At 38.6% G+C, this 21,858-nt stretch overlaps 1 protein-coding gene across 1 annotated transcript; it reads left to right on the top strand.

Annotated features, from left to right (window-relative positions):
- The first annotated feature begins 878 nt into the window (after positions 1-878).
- Positions 879-21,639, top strand: LOC121369710. The gene is made up of 11 exons (XM_041494762.1): positions 879-1,008; positions 5,369-5,414; positions 5,782-6,054; positions 7,064-7,288; positions 8,583-8,879; positions 9,570-9,785; positions 10,472-10,648; positions 11,106-11,393; positions 12,256-12,447; positions 13,550-17,140; positions 18,803-21,639. Exons 1-11 carry the CDS (start codon positions 991-993, stop codon positions 18,934-18,936), a joined length of 5,457 nt encoding a protein of 1,818 aa, XP_041350696.1. The 5' UTR covers positions 879-990; the 3' UTR covers positions 18,937-21,639.
- Positions 21,640-21,858: the final 219 nt, after the last annotated feature.

Genomic DNA, 21,858 nt, shown 5'->3' with positions numbered 1-21,858 from the left:
GCATTCAAGCGAGCGCTGTAGCACTGAAACACAATCTACTCGCATTCATCACTAAGAGAACCTACTCTCTATATACCACTAACGTCTAGTTTCATTATCCTCAAGTTCTGATTCCTGCAGTAAGAGAGTTCTTTACTCGTAGCGGCACGTGCGATCCGCTCATGCCAACCATACGCACAGTGAAACTGCTGTATGTATCATGTAAAACAATGCTGACGTTAGAGCAAGGCAACAAAGATGTAATTAACAAACAAACATAACATATCTCCTGCGTCAATGATATATGGTTGTCGGGCTATAATCTAGTTTTCTGATTGCGGGGTGTTTTTTTTCTTCCTCTTATGTTGTTGTTTTTTCAGACGCAACTGTCTGCAGGGGAAAGCTAATAGAGATACAAGTGTTTGGAAACTCAAGCTGAGCAATTGCAGATACGAGAACCATTGGAGGTTTCCAATATCTGCTCTGCTGATAAGAGATTTCTTTTTGTTACACATATACATGTATATTTATCAGACATAATAACACAAATTAAAGACATAGACACACCTCACAAGAAAAAAATCATTTGGTTTATGTGTTTATGCGACAGCTTTGTTGTAACAAGAGAGTTTTGGAGAATTGAATGCGTTTATATAACGTCAGACGTTTCACGTTTCTCCACATTGGGGATTATATTTATTACTACAAGTCTGAAACCCTGGGCTGTGTTGTAAAGTAAACAAGCTGGCTGCCAGTCCGAGTGGTAACAAAAAGTAATCTCAGTCCCTAGGATCAATGGTGGCAATTTAGCACAACAGAATCAGTTTATCGTGAAACATTTTTTCCTCGACATTTCTGCTAGAAGGAATTATAAGATTGAAATACTACGTGGCTAAATTATATTATTGTGCAGCGTAGTTTCCCCTTGGTATTTCCGCTAACAGGAACTAGTAATCGTATACATTTCCTATCGAGAACGTTTTCACTTCGTATAATGGACTAACATCAACCATGTTATTAATATGTAAGGTGAGTGTTTCTTTTCTTCTTTTTTTGACTTATAAGTTAAGTATGATTGGAGTTCTGTGTGATAATTATGTTGTGTAAATACTAGTATATTGTAGTGTGTATAGGAATATTAAGCTTTTCTTGCACTAATGATACTAAACCCAGCCTGCATCTTGTTATTATGAAAATAAAGGCTTCCAAATAATATTTACTGCGCACAAATAATATTATGATCATACAAATTATGATTATACAAAGTTAACTTTCTTAACTGTTCCTTACGAATATTTATAACCATATAACTATATATATATATATATATATATATATATATATATATATATATATATATATATATATATAGATAGATATAGATAGATAGATAGATAGATAGATAGATAGATAGATAGATATATATATATATATATATATATATATATATATATATATATATATATATATATATATCCAAAGCATACAGACATTGTGTATTAAAATAAAGCGGATCTTAGTATCATAGTATAATATTCTTTTTAGCCCGGCATTTTTATTTTATTTTTTTTTATTTTTTTTGAGGATAGGAAAGAACTTTTAACTCCTTTTCGCTCGTTGTATACGAATTTTAAACTAGCCTACTCGTTTATATAAATGGTATCTAACGGCCACTCATGTAGTATTCTCCATGTGCACAATATGCTTTGACCGTAGGTCACAGTAGTTTAGTAGTTATATTAAGTCATAGGACTTGAAGAGACTGTCTTGAGGTGGGGGTTTTTGCCATTGTACCATGTTTCAGACTAAAACAGCCATTTTAACAGCTATTGCCCTTATGTTTAGTAGCCCAAATTGGATTTTTATCTCCGAATGATTTTATACACGTGTATAAAAATGTACATGAAGAAGTAAAATTAATTTGAACTGCTTTAAAACTTACGACGATGAAATACATTGACTATAAAGACACTGACACCATAAATGTAATGTTATTCGTTATAAAGGAAATAATTTACAATGGGATAGTCCCTTTAAAATAAAATCTTAAATGTTATCTAGAAGGTACACATTCTCCCTGGTGCAGAACTCGCAGGCATCCTTTTCCTCCGAAAATACTGCTTCAACTAGTAACGTGTGATACTAAATACTAAATTAATTATGTAAACGAGTCACATGTAATACGTACAGCTAGTTACAAGTAATACGTACTAGTTACATGCAATGCGTAACTAGCTGCATATAATACATACTAGTTACTTTGATACTTAACTACTTTCATGTAATACGAACTATTTACAATAAATTATGTAAACGAGTCACATGTAATACGTACAACTAGTTACAAGTCATACGTAACTAGTTACATGTAATACGTAACCAGTTGCATGTAATTATATGTAATGTGTAACTGGTTACATATAAGACATACTAGTTACACGTAAAACGTAACTAGTTTTATGTAATACTTACTAATTACGTGTAATGCATAACTAGTTACATATAGTACATACTGGTTACATTAATACATTACTAGTTTCATATGATACTAACTATTTACATGTAATACGTAACCAGTTACATATAAGACATATTAGTTACATGTAATACGTAACTAGTTTCATGTATCAATACGAACTATTTACATGTAATACGTAACTAGTTACATTAATACGTAATCAGTTAAATGTAGTTATATCAGTTATACGTAACCGGTTACATATAAGACCTACTAGTTACAGCAATGCCCACATCGTAATTTTTATATGATGATTGAAAATACATGAAAGAAACGCAAGAGCTTTTATAGTCATCATGATGGCTTCCCAGTAAAAAGAAATAAACGTTTGTAGATTCATGCATGCATTGGAAAAAATAAGGGCACTCTGGATAGGCAGATTTGTGTTTACTCCAAGGAAAGAACTGTAAAATACTAATATATTTGTAAGGTTTATGAAAGTCGTAGGCCTACATTGTAGAATAGGCAAGGTTGTATCTAGCGTGGGTGGGTAGGAGACAGTGTCAAGGACACTCGCCTCTGCTGAAAATTACAGAAAATTGCCACTTGTATTTTAAAAGTGCAATGTAGTGATCCTTTTGGCTTAATAGGGGGAATCCTACATTACTTCTCCCTGGGTGTTTCTTTACTGCCCCTATATTAGTATCGGGAGGGGAAGGATCTAGTTCATTGGGTAGAGTGCTCGTTTGGGGTGCTTGCGTTGTAGGATCGCATCAACTCAGTGGACCCATTCTCTGATTGGGATTTTAACGTCCCAACTAGTTCACCACGACTGGTATGTCAAGAAGAAGTTTGTTTTGTTTAACGACACCACTAGAGAGCATTGATTTATTAATCATCGGAGGATCGAACCTCCTCGATGGACTTATTATCTGACTGGTATTTCAAAGGACGTGGTGTGTGATGTATTGTCTATGGGAAAGTGCATATAAAATATACCTCACCACTAATGTAATAAAAAAAAATGTAACGGATCTCCTCTAAGACTATATGTCAGAATTGCCAAATATTTCACATCCAAAAGCCGATGATTAATAAATCAATGTGTTCTAGTTAACCAAAACAAATTTTAACATTAACTTTATTTATTTGGACCGACCTCGGTGGCGTCGTGGCAGGCCATCGGTCTACAGGCTGGTAGGTACTGGGTTCGGATCCCAGTCGAGGCATGGGATTTGTAATCGAGATACCGACTCCAAACCCTGAGTGAGTGCTCCGCAAGGCTCAATGGGTAGGTGTAAACCACTTGCACCGACCAGTGATCCATAACTGGTTCGACAAAGGCCATGGTTTGTGCTATCCTGCCTGTGGGAAGCGCAAATAAAAGATCCCTTGCTGCCTGTCGTAAAAAGAGTAGCCTATGTGGCGACAGCGGGTTTCCTCTAAAAACAGTGTCAGAATGACCATATGTTTGACGTCCAATAGCCGATGATACGATAAAAAATCAATGTGCTCTAGCGGCGTTGTTAAATAAAACAAACTTTTTTTATTTTTTTATTTTTTTTTATTTGGACTGATAGGGAAGGAAGGAAATGTTTTATTTAACGACACACTCAATACGTTTAATTACGGTTATATGACGTCAGACATATGGTTAAGGACCACACAGATATTGAGAGAGGAAACCTGCTGTCGCCACTTCATGGGCTACTCTTTTCGATTAGCAGCAGGGGATCTTTTATATGCACTATCCCACAGACAGGATAGTACATACCACGGCCTTTGCTACACCAGTTGTGGAGCACTGGCTGGAACGAGATTGGACTGATAGGGAAATATGTATCTGGAAGTCAGCTTTCTCTGCTAAGGGTTTCTTTGTTTATGCGTAAAATGCTAAAAATGGTTCGTATAACACAATACAGCTGCTGATAAATGCACTTACAAAATTACAATCACAGAGGTTTCGTTTTCCTAAACCTCGAACAACTTGCAGACGTTATGGGCAACTCGCCAGACTGTAGAGAAAACTGCCTGTGAATTTTCCCACGTGAGTACGGCGGACGTGCACTGTCAATCAAATAAGACTTTTATTTGGCAGGTGTGTGGATGTTGCAGGAACGCAACACCAAGTGCAGTGTAGTACGTTACGGTCGGTGGGAAAACAAAATGAGTGTCATGTATATATAGCATTACTGGGGATGTGGAGGCAGGAGGAAATTTCCTCACTCCTAAAAAAAAATATGAAAACAAAATCCCTTTTTTGTCTAAATGGAGAAGACTCGTTATTATTGTCCCTGGTTCTGTTTTCACTGCCGCGTTTTTAGTCCAAGTGTGGAGTTAAAAGGAGCCCTTCACAAGGACGGGTGAGTGTGTGTGTGTGTGTGTGTGTGTGTGTGTGTGTGTGTGTGTGTGTGTGTGTGTGTGAGAGAGAGAGAGAGAGAGAGAGAGAGAGAGAGAGAGAGAGAGAGAGAGAGAGAGAGGGGGGGGAGGGGGGTACGGGACCCCTAGAACCCACAATGGCACTATCATCCGATGTAGCATGTTAGTTTTTTGTGAACTATCAACCAGTGTAGCATAATTATGCTATTTGTTGTACACTGTCAGCCGGTGTAGCGTCCAGTATGTTTTCATTGTGCACTTCCACCAGTGGGGTCGTACACTGGGGGGGGGGGGGGGGGGGGGGGGGCATGGCATAACTGATCACATGGGGAAGCCGAGAGACTTTTTTGTGCAGGCATCTCCAAGAAAGTACACTTTAATTTATATCAAGTTTTCATAGATAAAACGATTGCAGTAAACCTGCTAGACATAAAATTAATCGCTGTGCCTCCAGCCTCCTTATGTACTCAATATACCGGACGCGTTGTGCACTACTTGTCAGTATATTATCCTCTGTATAATATATATGTTATGGTTTATCATTTCTTACAGATCGCCTGTTGTGTTTTAGCTGTTATCATCAATCAGCAATGTCTAGGTGAGTATTTTCCAGTATTCACACATGGCCGTCATTACCGTGTGTGTTTGATTATTTGAAAAGAGTAACTAGGTCTGATAAGACCATTGCGCCATAAATATTTGAACTAATTTTGCATACATACAATGAAATAATTTTGCATGCATACAAAACAGTTTGTTCTTGTTCTGCTGTTTCTAAATAAATTGCAAAGGTTTTATGAATATCCGTGGGAAACTTTTACCGTAAAAGCATACAGTTTAATCTGGTGTCATATGCAAAGCCACACCATTGTCGGTGGGTTAAAACAAGAAGTTTAGTAAACTTGTTCTTACAACAATTTTAAGAAACAAGAACACTTCATGTCATGTTTTCGTATCTTCTTCAGTTACAGCGAAAGACCCTTCAGTATACAAATCTTCAACTTCATTTGTGACCATCAAAGAAAGTGATTCGCCAGACGCGGCACTTTTGAAACATCAAGACAGCCAATCAGCGTCAACGTATCAATACACCCACCAATCAGGAGGCTCGTCTGGCATTGACCGCACCCAGTCACGTGATACGCCAACTGGCCAATCATCTGGAAGTTACCACTACAGTAGCAAACGTACATACACGTCATCGAGTCAGTCCGGTAGGGGGAGAGGAGCCCAACATGGTAAGAACTCTAGAGAGAATACGAGCTTATGAATCTGTTAGTTAGTCATTGTATAAACTGTCTCAAAGCCAAAATCGGTCATCAGTCACCAGTTATCTTTCACCAAAAAAAAACAATTATCATAGTGACAAGTATCACATTTCGCTATATATAGTTTTGATGAATAACTACCATATAGTTGATTTTATACATAATATTTTGCATATTTAACTCAAGAATAAAAAAAAATTAAGTGCTTCCACTCCACGTAACAGAGTTTTGTTGTTGTTGGTTTTGTTTGTTGTTGGGTTGTTTGGGTTTTTTTAGAACAGAGAGTTAAAATATATGTAAAATTTTCATCAAAACAGAAGTCGCCGTTACAGAATTATTGGTGCAAAACATATACACTCGACTTAGTCAATAACATTAGGAATGTTTCACTGGTACATCAAATTATTTGGTTGTTATTAGGTTTGTTTTTGGGTAGTATTTTGTTGTTGTCGTTGTTGTTGATGGGGGGAGGGGGGGTTGGGGGAGTGGGCCTTTTAGCTCAAGGTATACCTTTACAATTCAAAGCAAAAATTAATGAAGGCTTTGGCCCCCATATTTTGCCTTTGTATGTATCGTGGACAATTGTTGCTTCACGACTCTCGTAAGGCGTGTGTGCAGGGGTCTAGGCTGTGATGAGCAAAGTTTTTAGGCGGGTTCGAGTAATGTTCCCCCCGGAAAATGTTGGGGGTTTTTAAAGAAAAAAATTCACTTTCAGAAAGGGGGGGGGGGGGGGGGGGTCGACCCCCGAAATTCACTACCTGCACAGGCATCTGTTTTGTATTGATTTAATATCCGATTTTCTGATAATTTCTCTCAACTACTGGTTAGGTTAATTAACTGGTGTCACGTGTGTTGTTTGTTTATTGTTGTTTTGGGGGTTGTTGTTGTTTTGTTGTTGTTGTTGTATTATTATTGTTATTATTATTATTATTATTATTATTATTATTATTATCTTCGACTTCATTTGTGACCATCAAAGAAAGTGATTCGCTAGACGCAGCACTTTTGAAACATCAAGACAGCCAATCAGCGCCAACGTACCAATACACCCACCAATCAGGAGGTTTGTCTGGCGTTGACCGCACCCAGCCACGTGGTATCAGTGATACGCCAACTGGCCAATCATCTGGAAGTTACCAATACAGTAGCAAACGTACATACACGTCATCGAGTCAGTCCGGTGAGGGGAGAGGAGCCCAACATGGTAAGAACACTAGAGAGAATATGAGCTTATGAATCTGTTAGTTAGTCAGAGGGGCGAGGCGTCGCCCAGTGGTACAGCGCTCGCTTGATGCGCGGTCGGTTTGGGATCGATCCCCGTCAGTGGGCCCATCGGGCTATTTCTCGCTCCAGCCAGTGCACCACGACTGGTACATCAAAGGCCGTGGTATGTGCTATCCTGTCTATGGGATGGTGCATATAAAAGATCCCTTGCTGCTAATCGAAAAGAGTAGCCCATGAAGTGGCGACAGCGGGTTTCCTCTCTCAATATCTGTGTGGTCCTTAACCATATGTCTGACGCCATATAAGCGTAAATAAAATGTGTTGAGTGCGTCGTTAAATAAAACATTTCCTTCCTTCCTTCCTTCAAAGCCAAAATCGGTGATCAGTCACTAGTTCTCTTTGACGAAAAAAACAATTATCATAGTGACAAGTATCACATTTCGCTATATATAGTTGTGATGAATAACTACTATATAGTTGATTCTATACATAATATTTTGCATATTTAACTCAAGAATATAACATTTTTAAGTGATTCCACTCCACGTAACAGAGTTTTGTTGTTGTTGGTTTTGTTTGTTGTTGTGTTGGGTTTTGTTTTTTTTAAGAACAGAAAGTAAAAATATATGTCAAATTTTCATCAAAACAGAAGTCGCCGTTACAGAATTATTAGTGTAAAACATATACACTCTACTTAGTCAATAACATTAGGAATTTTTCACTGGTACATCAGATTATTTGGTTGTTATTAGGTTTGTTTTTGGGTAGTTTTTTTTTTTTCTCGTTGTTGTTGGGGGGGGGGGGACAGTGGGCCTTTTAGCTCAAGGTATACCTTTACAATTCAAAGGTAAAATTAATGAAGGCTTTGGCCCCCATCTTTTGCCTTTGTATGTATCGTGGGCAATTGTTGCTTCACGACTCTCGTAAGGCGTGTGTGCAGGGGTCTAGGCTGTGATGAGCAAAGTTTTTAGGCGGGTTCGAGTAATGTTCCCCCGGAAAATGTTGGGGTTTTTTAAAGAAAAAAATTCACTTCAGAAAGGGGGGGGGGGGGGTCAACCCCCGAAATTCACCACCTGCACATGCACCTGTTTTGTATTGATTTAATATCCGATTTTCTTATAATTTCTCTCAACTACTGGTTAGGTTAATTAACTGGTGTCACGTTTGTTGTTTGTTTGTTGTTGTTTTGGGGTTGTTGTTGTTTTGTTGTTGTTGTTGTATTATTATTATTATTATTATTATTTATTTATTTTTAAAAAAAGTATCCTTGTTAGTTGTAGCGAAAGACCCAGGATTATCTTCAGTACACAGATCTTCAACTTCATTTGTGACCATCAAAAAAAGTGATTCGCCAGACGCGGCACTTTTGAAACATCAAGACAGCCAATCAGCGTCAACGTACCAATACACCCACCAATCAGGAAGTTCGTCTGGTGTTGACCGCACCCAGTCACGTGGTATCAGTGATACGCCAACTGGCCAATCATCTGGAAGTTACCACTACAGTAGCAAACGTACATACACGTCACCTGGAGGGGGAGGAGTACGACATGGTCAGCAGACTAGACAGAGTAAGAGTCCGTCTTTTAGGTAGCAACTGTATAAAGTTAAAACAATTGTTTTGTTTAACGACAATGGAGCACATTGATTAATTAATTGATCATTGACTAGTGTATGTCAAATATTCTGAACATAGCCCTTAGAGGAAACTTAATTTTTTCGTTAGCAGAAAGGAACCTTTTATATGCAATGTCAATCAGACAGAACATTACATACAACGGTCATTGATATACCAGTCGTGATATACCCGAAGTGTTTGCCAAAGTGTATGACTCAAGCACCTTGGCTGAGCGCCGTAAAGAGCTAGATCCCCCCCCCCCCACCCCCCTCCCCTGGATAAAGTGTTTCAAAGCCAAAATCTTTTCAGCTTAACTTGTCTAGAGAAATCTGATATGAAACAAAACTTTTCTAAACAGAGAATGATTTCTTGTTCAGTTTTTCAACTGTTTTACGGGTGCAAATATAAGAGGAATAGCAAAACAATTTATTATCGCAACCAAATTGTACGCTCACACGGTCAATTCACACCTGCCTATTTGTTGAAAAATTTACTTTCACTTCAACATGTACGATTTTAAGCATACTAAATATTCTAGTACCCTTACCCCCTTTGTCAAATTATAGATATTCTATTTTTATTTTATCTATATTTTTAATGAATGAATCATATCATGTATATACTTTCTTTTCATTATTTATAGGCGGCTCTAGTAAGAAATATGGCACTCCTGGTGTCTACCAGTCGTCAACATCATTTGTGGAAATAAAGGAAGGAGGGACTGATGATTCTGCGCTCCTTCAACAGAAAGGGAGCCAATCAGCGACCTCGTATCAGTACACTGGCAAATCACAAGGCAGTTCACAAAAAACGCAAACACGCAACCTTACTCAGCATCATTCGACACGTACCCAACAGGGTGAATATAAATTAAAGCGCCAGGATCTTATTCTTATATCTAAACAAATGGAAGTTAAAATTAATTTGCTAAACATGCACCTTATTTATATCACGTTGCGCATATGTAGCATATTCAGTATCACATCGTTATAACTTAATATTTTCTGTCGATTCCCCGGATCCTTTTATTTTACCCTACTGTCACCATACCTTTCTCTCTTTTGAATTTCATCTCATTTCTTCCCGATCTGGCAACTGCTCCTATCTTTCAACTTTTGTGACTGTCCACCACATCCACACACCTGTCATTTCCCATCAGTTTAGCTGTGGGCTTAGTCTGAGAGTTTTCAGATCATAGTTTGAAATTGTCAATGGTCATTGGTGTGGCATTGCATTTATATACGATTTTTGAGTTAATATTGCTCATTGCATTGTCATTATCTTGTAAACATTCCCTTCATTACGTGAAATAATACTTACTTTTAAATTGGCTAAATAGTTTCAAATCAGCGATCAAAGCTGAGCTTCATTTTAACGTGAAGTTTCAATTTGCGATTGTTTGTGCCTTATTTAACAAAATATCCCATAGTTAATCTTTTACAGAGATACGATTTTGGAGGAAATAACGACTGTTGTTGTTGTTGCTGCTGCTGCTGCTGCTGCTGCTGAGATGGTTTAGTAATCCGCTTTTTTCCCCTTCATTAGGATGCACACCCTGCACGGTAGACGGAAACACATACAAAGGTCACTCCAGGTTCGAGTACACTTCTGGCTGTTACAAGATGCGATGCATATGTAACTGTGACGGGTCATACGACTGTCCATCCCAGCACACCGTTAACATATGCTCTACTGAAAGAACAAGAGAGCGCCAACAGCAGGGTGAGTGAATGGGTAAAATGACTGATGGTAATGGCACGCTTGAACATTCTATTTTCTCTGATTATTGATGATGATGATTGATGATTATGATGATGATGGTCGTGGTGGTGGTGATGAGGATGGTGATAGTTATTGTGACGTTTATAATGGGGGTCATGGCCCTCGTCGTGATGGTGATGATGATGATGATGATGATGATGATGATGATAACCACGACAATCATGCGCAGACATTGGTAGATTCTGTATACCCAATGCTTGTATAATACAGAGAGAGCTCAGCTAATAGCAACAATGCAATATGACTGTGTTGACTGGTTCCGTATCAAAATTGAAATGCCGTACCTTGATAATTTATGCTATATGCATCATATACATGTATACGTCTCTGATTCTTTGAACACACGTCTCTTGTTATGTTTGTTTGTTTTTGAAAGGTGTTGTTGTTTTTCCCACAGGAACTCATTCCAAATACGACCAGTCGATGGGAAACCGCGGCGAGTACAGTCACCAGATGGCTAAAGGTACAAGAGGCACGCAAACAGTGTTTGCAAAGATGGAATACGTGGCCACACCAGACGACACAGACGCTGAGTCACGGGTAGACCGCCAAGAGAGAGAAAGACAGCAACAAATAGAGCAGCATCAAAGAGAGCAGCGACTAAGAGAGCAGCAACAAAGAGAGCAAAGACGACTAGAGATGGAACGAGTTGAAACAGACAGAAGGCCTAAGCCATCCGGGGAAGGTATGTACCTGACAAACTGATATAGACTTAAACCATTTGATAGCAATAAATATCTTGCAAGATTTCGGCCTATAGACCTCAATCTCAGGTAGTATAAGTATCTGACAAATCCAAATTGCTCTAAATCATTTTTATTTATAGTAGAAAATATCTGGAAAGTCATTAGAACTCTAGTAGTAGTTGTACCTGACAAACTTGTTTATAGTAGTACATATCTGAAACGTTTGTATGGACCTAAATATCACTAGTATAACTCACCACACAAATATATAACAGCGTTAAAGCCAATAGTGTGTTTTGTCTATTGGTAAATCTGCTGAAATGTATTTCTTTTAATGCTCGCATTGTTTATAAGTATTTTCATTTTTAATGCATGCCAACCAATTAGGGGTAAGTAGTTGGCTACAAATGTGGTTTTGGATGAACGATTCAGACATAATTGCTTAATTCAACAATAATAACAAAAACACTCACACAAATACTACAAGCACATAAATTAATATTTCTAATTAGCATATATTATATGTACACGTCATTTAACTGGAAATGATCAACGTGATTCACTGATGGATATGGATATCACAACCCATCGCACAGCTACCCTGTTCTCTACAATATCATTATAATCAACTGTTTTAATCATTCTTCTCATATGTTCTTGGAGCAATAAATCATAGAATCCATCGCCCTTGGCGGACATAACTGGTACACCAAAGGCTGTGGTATGTGCTGTTCTGTCTAAGGGATGTACATATAAAACAATCTCGCATTCCTTAGATCAAGTTTCGACGTAACAATGCACAATAGTCATTTGTTTACTCATGTATTGAGGTATCGTTAAACAAATATTCCTTTCTTTTAGTATGCACACCCTGCATGGTGAATGGGACTGCTTACAAAGGTCATTCTCGGTTCGAGTACATATCCGGCTGTTACAAGAAGAAATGTATTTGCAGTTGTGACGGATCATACAGCTGTCCATCCCAGCATACCATTAACATATGCTCGGTGGAAAAACGAAAACAAGAGCGCCAACACCAAGCCCAGTCAAAAGGTAAAATTAGTAATATTTAAGTCTTGGTGCCTTGAAACAATATGTAGTTATAGTACGATTAGTTGCTAGAGGTAAAGCTAGACTGTGAATTCGGACCTAATGACGTAGTAGGTTTTGACAATGGAAATATTATAAACAAAACTGGGATAGTTAAAGATACACTGACATACTCAAGTCAAAGGCCTTGAGGACCAGGTTTCCCTTCATATTATATCATAAATTGGATTATGATGAATAATATATATATTTGTTTTCGACTCTTCCGTTTTATATAAAGTCCGTTTTTGTTTAACGACACCACTAGAGCATATTGATTAATTAATCATCGGCTACTGGATGTCAAACATTTGGTAATTCCGACTCGTAGTCATCAGAAGAAACCCGTTACATTTTTCCATTAGCAGCAAGGGATCTCTTATATGGACTTCCCCACAGACAGGAAAGCACATACGGCGGCCTTTGACCAGTTGTGGTACAGTGGTTGGAATGAGAAGAAACCATTTGGTTGAATGGAATCACTGAGATAGTTCTATCCTGTGACGCAAGCGCCTCAGGCGATGATCAACCTACTGAACTAAATCCCGCCACCTCTACTGCATGGCGAGATACCATTTAACAGTTGTGTGTTATAATAATTAAGATTATTAAAAAACACACATTCTTATCGAACACAAAGATTACTATTATCTTGTGTAAAAAATAATCAGTAACGTTCAAGACTTCATTACAGTATTTATTGAATCATTCCTTTTTTTTATATATAAAATAAAATATTGAATCTAACTTAATTTTGATAAGCTTTTAAACTTTGAGCAGTAAAGAAATATTTAAAGTGGTTATTTCTGTGAAATCCATGAAAGTGTTACCGTATATAAATTTCGTGATATAACTTAGATAGAGCTATATTAAAATGGTAGGTGGACATGGGGTCTAAACGAGAGGGCCAATAAAAATGCAAGTCATAAGGAAGACTACAAACGTTTTGCCAAATAGTTCTCATTTCACAAGAGGCTAGGGAGTTGTATGAAAACTACAAGTTACGCGTTACCACCTGGCATCAGATTCACATGTCACTGCTAATTAAGTGTATGTTCTGTTTTAGGCTGCACTCCCTGTGTGGTAAATGGAACCTCATACAAAGGACACTCCCGCTTTGAGTACACAAGCGGTTGCTTCAAGAAGCGATGTATCTGTCATTGCGATGGGTCACACACGTGTCCATCCCACCACACAGTTAACGTGTGTAGACAACAAGAACGAAAGCAAGGTCCAGTTCAACAGGGCAGATCCACCTGCTCCACTTGCAGTGCAAAGGGGAAAATAGTCAATGGCAATTCGTATTTTGATCTGAGAGATGGGTGCACACAGTACAAGAACTGTATCTGTCGATGTAATGGAAGCTGGAGCTGTTCGCCAGACAGGGCAGAAAACGTATGTGTGACGCCAGAGAACCAACCCGTGTGTAGAGAGTGTGAGGTGTATGGAAGCTTCTACCCAGGAAACAGCAGGTTCAAGTATGAGGAAGGGTGCTACGAATACAACTGTGACTGCAAATGTGATGGCTCTTGGGTCTGCCCACCTAACCGCACCAAGGACATATGTCACACAGGATGTGGAGAGTGCGAAGTCCAAGGTGAGTTCTTTGAGGGAAATGCTTACTTTAGGCAGGAGCGTGGCTGTATTGAGTACACGTGTTTCTGTCGCTGTAACGGAACGTGGAACTGTCCCAGTGATCAGGCCAGGAACGTTTGCCGATCAGACGGTGATACAGCTTGTAGTAAATGTCATGTGTCGGCCGTTGAGACTCATCCTGGTAATTCCACGTTTGATCTTCGAAAGGGCTGCATCCATTACCAGTGCACATGTAACTGCGATGGGAGCTGGGATTGTCCCGGTCAACTATCTAAGAACGTATGTAGATCAGAAACACCAGGGAAATGTGTAAACTGTCAAGTTTCAGACAATGAGTACTACACAGGTGATTCTGATTTTGAGATGAGGAAGGACTGTATTCACTATCAGTGCAGATGTAACTGCGATGGTACCTGGAACTGTCCAGGTGAAAAAGCCAGGGATGTCTGCAAAGGTGAAGTACCAGGAGGTTGCAAAAGCTGTAGACTGTCCGATACTGAATTCTATAGAGGAGAAACAGATTTTGAAATGCGAAAGGAATGCATACACTATCGGTGCCGTTGCAACTGTGATGGAAGCTGGAATTGCCCAGGCGAGGACGCGAGAAATATTTGTTTAGGAGAGGTCCCTGGTGGATGCAGAAGCTGCAAGGTCGACAACAGTACTGTCTATCCTGGTAACTCAAGATTCCAGCTAACACGAGATTGTAACAGGTTTGACTGCATCTGTAGATGTAATGGCTCGTGGAACTGCCCTGGTGACACTGCAGTGAATGTTTGCGACCGGAAACCAGACAGCACAAATCCAGTCACCTGCACAGACTGTGTTCTGGAGGGGAAATCTTACGAAGGTGGCAGACAGTTTCAGTTAACTCGTGGCTGTTACGCTTACCAGTGTAAATGTTCTTGTGATGGAAAGTGGACATGCGACACGAACAACGCTCAGAACATATGTACCCAACCAAGCCAGTCACCAGTGCAGTGCAGCACGTGTGTAGTTCATGGCAAAGAGTACGCTGGAGGGTCAGATTTTCGCATACGAAGAGGCTGTATATCATACCACTGCAGGTGCGCATGTGACGGCCGATGGGAATGTCCCAGTGACAGGGCATCGAACTTCTGCCCAGGGTCGAGAGAGCCGACTGAATCGTGCAAGCCGTGTATTGTAGATCAGAAGAATTACACTGCTGGAGAACATTTTGACATGAAACGAGGTTGTGTAAGGTACAGATGTCGATGCAGATGTGACGGATCGTATGGGTGTCATGTTACCGAAGATACTGCGTGTGGAGCAGGAGAATTGCCAGCTAAATGTGGAAACTGCGTTATTGATGGATATGTGTATCCAGGTAACATGGGCTTTCTAACACGTAATGGGTGTATACAGAAGGCTTGTCGGTGCAACTGTGACGGAACCTACGACTGTCCACCTGATGCCATTCAAAACATCTGTACAGGCGAGGGCGCAATTCAGAATCCAGGGTCACAGTCTCTGGGACAAGCAGGTACACAGTCTCAGACTCAAAGATGGAGTTCGGGCACAAGCCAGTATGCTGCGACAGGCACACACAGGGGACAGTTTATACCTGGTACAAATGTACCTGCCTATACAAACACAGGCAGGTACTACTATACAGCTGGTGGTCAAAAGGTCCTTGCACGTGGTCAGTATGTACCGCCAATTGCTCCTGACGGTACACAACGGATTGTGGCTAATGCTGGAGGCCAGTATTTTATGCCAGACCACGTTCCCGTTTCTGCACTGCCAAGTGCGAAAGCAGGACAGTATTACTACCAAGGAGGAAGGCAGTTCATACCAAGAGGTTCAAGGGAATTTTACAGCAAAAACATTGCACGCCCTCAATCAGTCTACACCCAGACTGTACACACTCAGACAAGTTCCGGCATCAATAGCCGACCATTTCCCCCTTTACCAAGGGGATATCAGACATATGTGCAGTCAAGGGAATACTCAACCGGCAGAGGCTGCCATAATTGTACTATTGAGGGAAACACTTATGCTGGGAATTCGGATTTCCAGATTACAAAAAAATGTATTCAGTATCAATGTCGGTGTGAGTGTACTGGCACATGGACCTGTTCTGGCGAGTATTCTTGGAGTTGCACACCTCGCAATGGTCCACTCTCTGGAGACTGCCGTAGCTGCGTTGTTAAAGATGTGGAATACCCACCTAACCACAAATTCACCCTCCAGCAGGGATGCTCGGAGTACGAGTGTCAGTGTAACTGTGATGGAAGGTGGTTCTGTCCTAATCAGAAACCCAAAGATATATGTGGTCCTAATGCTCCACAGCACGAACAACCTTCAACGTGTCGCAGCTGCACGGTCAAAGACACGGACTATCCACCAGATTCGGAGTTCTTCCTCAACGAAAACTGTAAGCAGTACACTTGCACATGTCTGTGTGATGGAAGTTGGATTTGTCCAGATTCCAAAACCATCGACATTTGTGACAAGCAGCCCAAGAGTAAGTCAGGAAAACTGACTTCACCTCTGAAAGATAGCAAACCATCATGTACGCACTGTCAGGTTAATGGAAAGTCGTACATGGCAACGAAGGATTTCCAGTTCAGAGAAGGCTGTTCTCAGTACAAATGTCACTGCTTCTGTAATGGCACATGGGAATGTCCTGCGAACAACACTGTCAACGTGTGTCGTTCTCCCGATTACAGGATAGACGGGTGCAAAAGCTGCCTTGTTCAGAATGAAACCTACCCTGGCGGAACCGGCTTCCGATACAGAGAAGGATGCTGGGAGTTCAACTGCTTCTGTGCCTGTAATGGTGAGTGGGACTGTCCTGCTGGAAGGTCCACCGATCTTTGCAAGACGACTGGGGGCGTGTCATCGCGGTGCAGACCTTGCATCATTAACGGCAAAGTGATTAAGTCGAAGAGTGTGTTCAACATGCGACAAGGCTGCAGCGAGTTCCTCTGTGACTGTAAGTGCGATGGCAGCCACGAATGTCCGCCGGAGAGGTCTCTAAACGTCTGTGAAGAGGGACGCCAGTCAGTTCAGACTGCTGTGAAGTCTGATTTTAAAGGTAAATATCCATTCACATCTTATTAATAAAATAATAATTATTAAAACAAAATTGTGCATCCATATCTTATTAATAATTATTCATAAAAAATATGCAAAAAAACCTCTCTGCCTTAAAATCTATAATTAAAGAAAAGTTGGAAACTGAAAAATGTATCTTATATAAAAATGGTAATTATGAAGATTTCAAGACAAAATGGGAGCAGTGGTATAATTTAATTCAAACTATGTCCTTAGTCTCCTTTTGAATTTTTCATACATGTATGTCTGATTGTCAGTCACATATATTCGATCTTAGCTAAAAAATCTCCTTAGCTACTTCGGGTTTTTTTGTGTGGTTTTTTTTTTTGGGGGGGGAGGGGTTCATGTGGATCTTTTTATCATATGTACTGTATACATCTGTGTGTGGATATCATGTCAATAAAAATGGGAATAAAAAATAATAATAATAATAATTTAATTCAAACATAAAAGCTTATTAAATCTATCAAATATTGAGATATATTTATTTCTAAAATACATTCTTCGCACTTTCTATTTCTTCACATACCTTTTCATAATACTTTTTTATCAATATTAATTCCGTACATAACATCTTTTCCTTTTTCTTTTCTTTTTTTCCTTTTCTGCCCCAGATAATAATAATTTTTAAAAAATCAGCAACAAAAAACAAACAAAACAAAAAACAAACAAAATATCAACAACAGCAATATACGTAACGTGTGTGGATTATATCTATTCATGTGTATATATTTTGCCATTTATATATATGTATATAAAACTATGTATATCATGTAATGTAAAAATAGTGTGAGACAGTGAGCTCAGGGCACCCGAACCCTGACACTGCCATTTTATATTCTGGGGACAATAAAATATTTTTAAAAAAAATAATAATAATAAAATAAAATAATTATTCTTAGAAACTTAATTCGCATATTATAAAGATTGTAAAAACAAAAACCTATATGGACTCAAAGTGACGATTTTAGTTACGGTATGTTTAACCTATAAGGGGTTAAATGTATTTGTATAGTGACTTGCTTATACATATAAATAGCTTTACTGTTTTGAAGTCTAATGTTATGTTTAGCTCTTAATATAACATTTAGATACAATCTGATTTAGCATATTGAAATAATTAATTTGCACTAAGTGGTACAAAGATAGTTAAACAATAAGAAATACAATATTAACATTGTTTAAACTGAAGTGATTCTGTTTGTGGATGGGTATATGTGTGGTTTTGGTTTATTTTGTTGATTTTTGTTTGTTTGGTGGGGGTTTTGTTGTTTTTGTGGAAGCTGGGTAAGGGTAGCAGGTGTTCAGTTATACTGTGTGACATTTTGTAGCCTATTGTTACAGCATATTGATATTCAAATTTCCTTGCTTGTCAATAGGTCTGGTCGAATTTGGAGTTAAAAGGGGATGGTCATGAATGTGTGTCTTCCATTTATATTTTTGATTCAAATCTGAACAAAAGGCCATCAACAGATTCAAAATCATATCTACACGAGTAAAAATCCAAAGGATATTTTGACACGGTCACGAGTGCTCCCATGATATACAGGCATCAGTTTCAATTTTATTTTTGATACTTGCCTAAAAGGAACACAATTTGTATTGAAAAGCCATCTATAGTTGTAGCTGTTTATGTTTGCAGGTTGTGAGATTGGCAACCGCAAGTTCTTCACACGCCTGTTCGTATACATGGAGGACTGTATCCAGTATATGTGTATCTGCTACGACAACGGCGCGTGGAAATGCCCACCCCAGAAGAGTCGGAGAGTGTGCTAAATTGGTCGTGTTTACAGCAAACGATCAACAGACATGAACTATGCACGAACTGAAATCAGCTCTAACTGGCCATTCCACGCTGGACGTTTCTGTCAGCAGATCTAACCAAAGCCAATGCAGGCGCGTCTCCAGATGATCTTTCATTTGACCAATCACAACAACGTTGTAATCCAGTCACGTGTCCAGTCGACCTTTCATTTGACCAATCATAACAACGCTGTCGTGAACCTGGCAACAGCGTAACTCACTGAGAATGATGAGATGGAATTAGCTCAGTCAGTAGTGCGTTCGTCTGAAATGTCAGCGTACCCACTAGGTTTTTCCCGGTCCCGACGAAAGGTTTCCTGGACACGCAATGGCATTGGTTTATCGTAGCGGAGATCTCCAGGGCGGAATGGACAGTGTCGTCCGATTCTAACCAGACTGGTACTACTCGTATACTGTCGTAATAATCACTTGTCCATTGTAACGCTCAAAACATATATTTTACATTTTGAGAAAGCAAACCTGATTGTTCATGCCAATTCAGCAGATGTGTATATGAACACAGATTACTGTACGTGAATTAGAACGTATCTGACGTGCCTTCTTTAACCAGGTGGTCGTTATTCAAGGTGTTCTTTATATTTATGATTTTCACAAAAGGTGTCTTATTCGTGTTTTGTCGAATCAGGATGTTTGCAAAGAAATGTTTGTTTTTTTAAATTGTAGAACAATGTCTATGTTAATATTTGTACGGGATGTTACATTATTGTTATACAGTAGGTTTCTTAACCCCCTTTTAGTCTCATTTAAACTAACAATGTTAGTGAGCATGTACAGTATTGAATGGATTAAAAAGAAACTCTGTAGAATTTAAGTTTTTGTGCAAATGATTCCTTACATTTTAATATACATGTATTCAATTAGGCAAGTAGCTAAGCCAATTATTGGTTGGGGAAGGTGGAGTGGTATGCTATCAAGAGGTAGAAAGCAAGGCATGAAATTTAGTTTTCACATGGTGTGGGTTTATTTGGGTTTTTTGTTCGTTTTTTTTTTTTTTTTGTATTTTTTTGTTGTTGTGTTGTTGTTTTTTGTGCTTTTTTGTTTTTGTGGGGTTTTTTTTTTGGGGGGGGGGGGGTATGGGTTTTTATTTGTTTGTTTGTTTAGTAACACGACCTGAGTGGAGATCAACTGCCATCCAATATATTAACTATGACACTTCTGCGGTAAAATACGACAGTACACACTATAGCTTTCAAATATAAAGGCCGTCTAAATGTACATATAATTTGTCTCAAAACAGCCACTATGACCAAGATAATGCAATTATAATGACACTCTATGGCATGTCTCTGTCGTATTTCTGTCATATCTCATTATTCCGATTTTTTTATTCCTTTGTGAAGAATGGGTGACAAATAACTGTTCGTGGTTGATTTTAGATAAATGAAAAATTCAAAATGATCGCCATATTTGATGACGTCATTATGACGACTTGCCAAAAATTCAAGACTGGCACCAACAATTTTCTTCATCTGTGAGGTATAATAAACTGATTTATGATTGTCCTGTGCTTTCTTAAAAAACATTTCCACGGGAGACCAAACAAAAGGCAGTAGACTATCAAGACAAATTAAGATTGAAAGGCCGCTAATAGTTAGTGTTTCAGAATATATAATGGATGTCATTATTATTTTGGCTGGCTCGGTGGAAAAACCTTCAGTTTTGTTCAATGCATGCCATGCATATCCATCATTATAGAAAGGATGCACAGCCTGAAATGGTGGGACATTGTCCAGCAAACATTTGATGCAGGGGTGGTATTGGGAGTGTTGGATGGGGGTTTTTGGTGGTTTTTGTGTAGGGGTCTGGACATGGCGTTTGAATTTCAAATCAAGATACAAAAAAAGAAGATATAGCTGATACAATCCATAGAAAGCCCACGATAAGTTTCCGATTTTCTCATCTTTAAGTATCGACCATCGCTTCACAATGCCATCAATGTTTGAAGGTGATTATTTAGAGCTAACACGGGTTTTTTTCTAAAGCTTCCATTTAATGCTACATTGTTCTTAAACTTACACCTTGATCTAGTTTTTTAGTTGTATTGTTTGTTGTGGGGTTTCAGTGATTGTTACATATACTAGGAATGAAAACCTAATAATTGAGACGGCTCGAATCGGTGTACCTGTAACTAGGACTATCGTTTAATAAAAACACTTGAAAACAGTGATACACATTTTATTTGTGATTAAGAGCAAAATTCACAATATATCTAACGTTTATGGTTAACAGTCTTGCGTGTACAAGTATTGGTATCCATTTCACGCAGGAAATTACGTCGATAAGGAAGATGGTTGACAGTAAAGATAAAAGAAAGTGATTTTGTTTTCTAAATGTATTATATGTACTGTTTGTAATTATATCAATAGTTTTTCAGTCGTAAATATACGTTCATGTGAAAACGTAGGCTATAATCCACGATAAAAAAACAAAAACAATGCTTATAATTACAGTAATACATAAATAATTTTCTTTATTGTAATCCAAATCCAAAAATTGCATAATTTTTTGCATAATCTAGATACTAAACACGTAAATTCCCAGCTGTTAACCGTAAACGTAAACTTTTTGTCGTCTACTAAAACATTTGCGTCGCCACATATATTTCACCGAATTTGTAGTAAGTATAACTGAACTACAATTAAACATTGAAAGTCACTTCTGTGTTTATTGTGTCTATACCTATTAAACTTGTACGGTTTACTTCAACATAAAAATAACAGTTGTTTATGACCTCGAATGGAAGGCACATATAATTTATTTTTATTATTCAATAGTTATTTGCATAGTCACCATTAAGGGATGACTTCCAATAGAGCATTTCCCTTTCACATATTTCCATCATTTCTCCATTTTATTCTGACAGGACAAACGCTT

Source organism: Gigantopelta aegis, chromosome 4 (genome assembly GCF_016097555.1).
Source record: "Gigantopelta aegis isolate Gae_Host chromosome 4, Gae_host_genome, whole genome shotgun sequence".
NCBI lineage: Eukaryota > Metazoa > Mollusca > Gastropoda > Neomphalida > Peltospiridae > Gigantopelta > Gigantopelta aegis.
The sequence above is the reverse complement of the archived record's forward strand: the minus strand, read 5'-3'. Positions and strand labels throughout refer to the sequence as shown.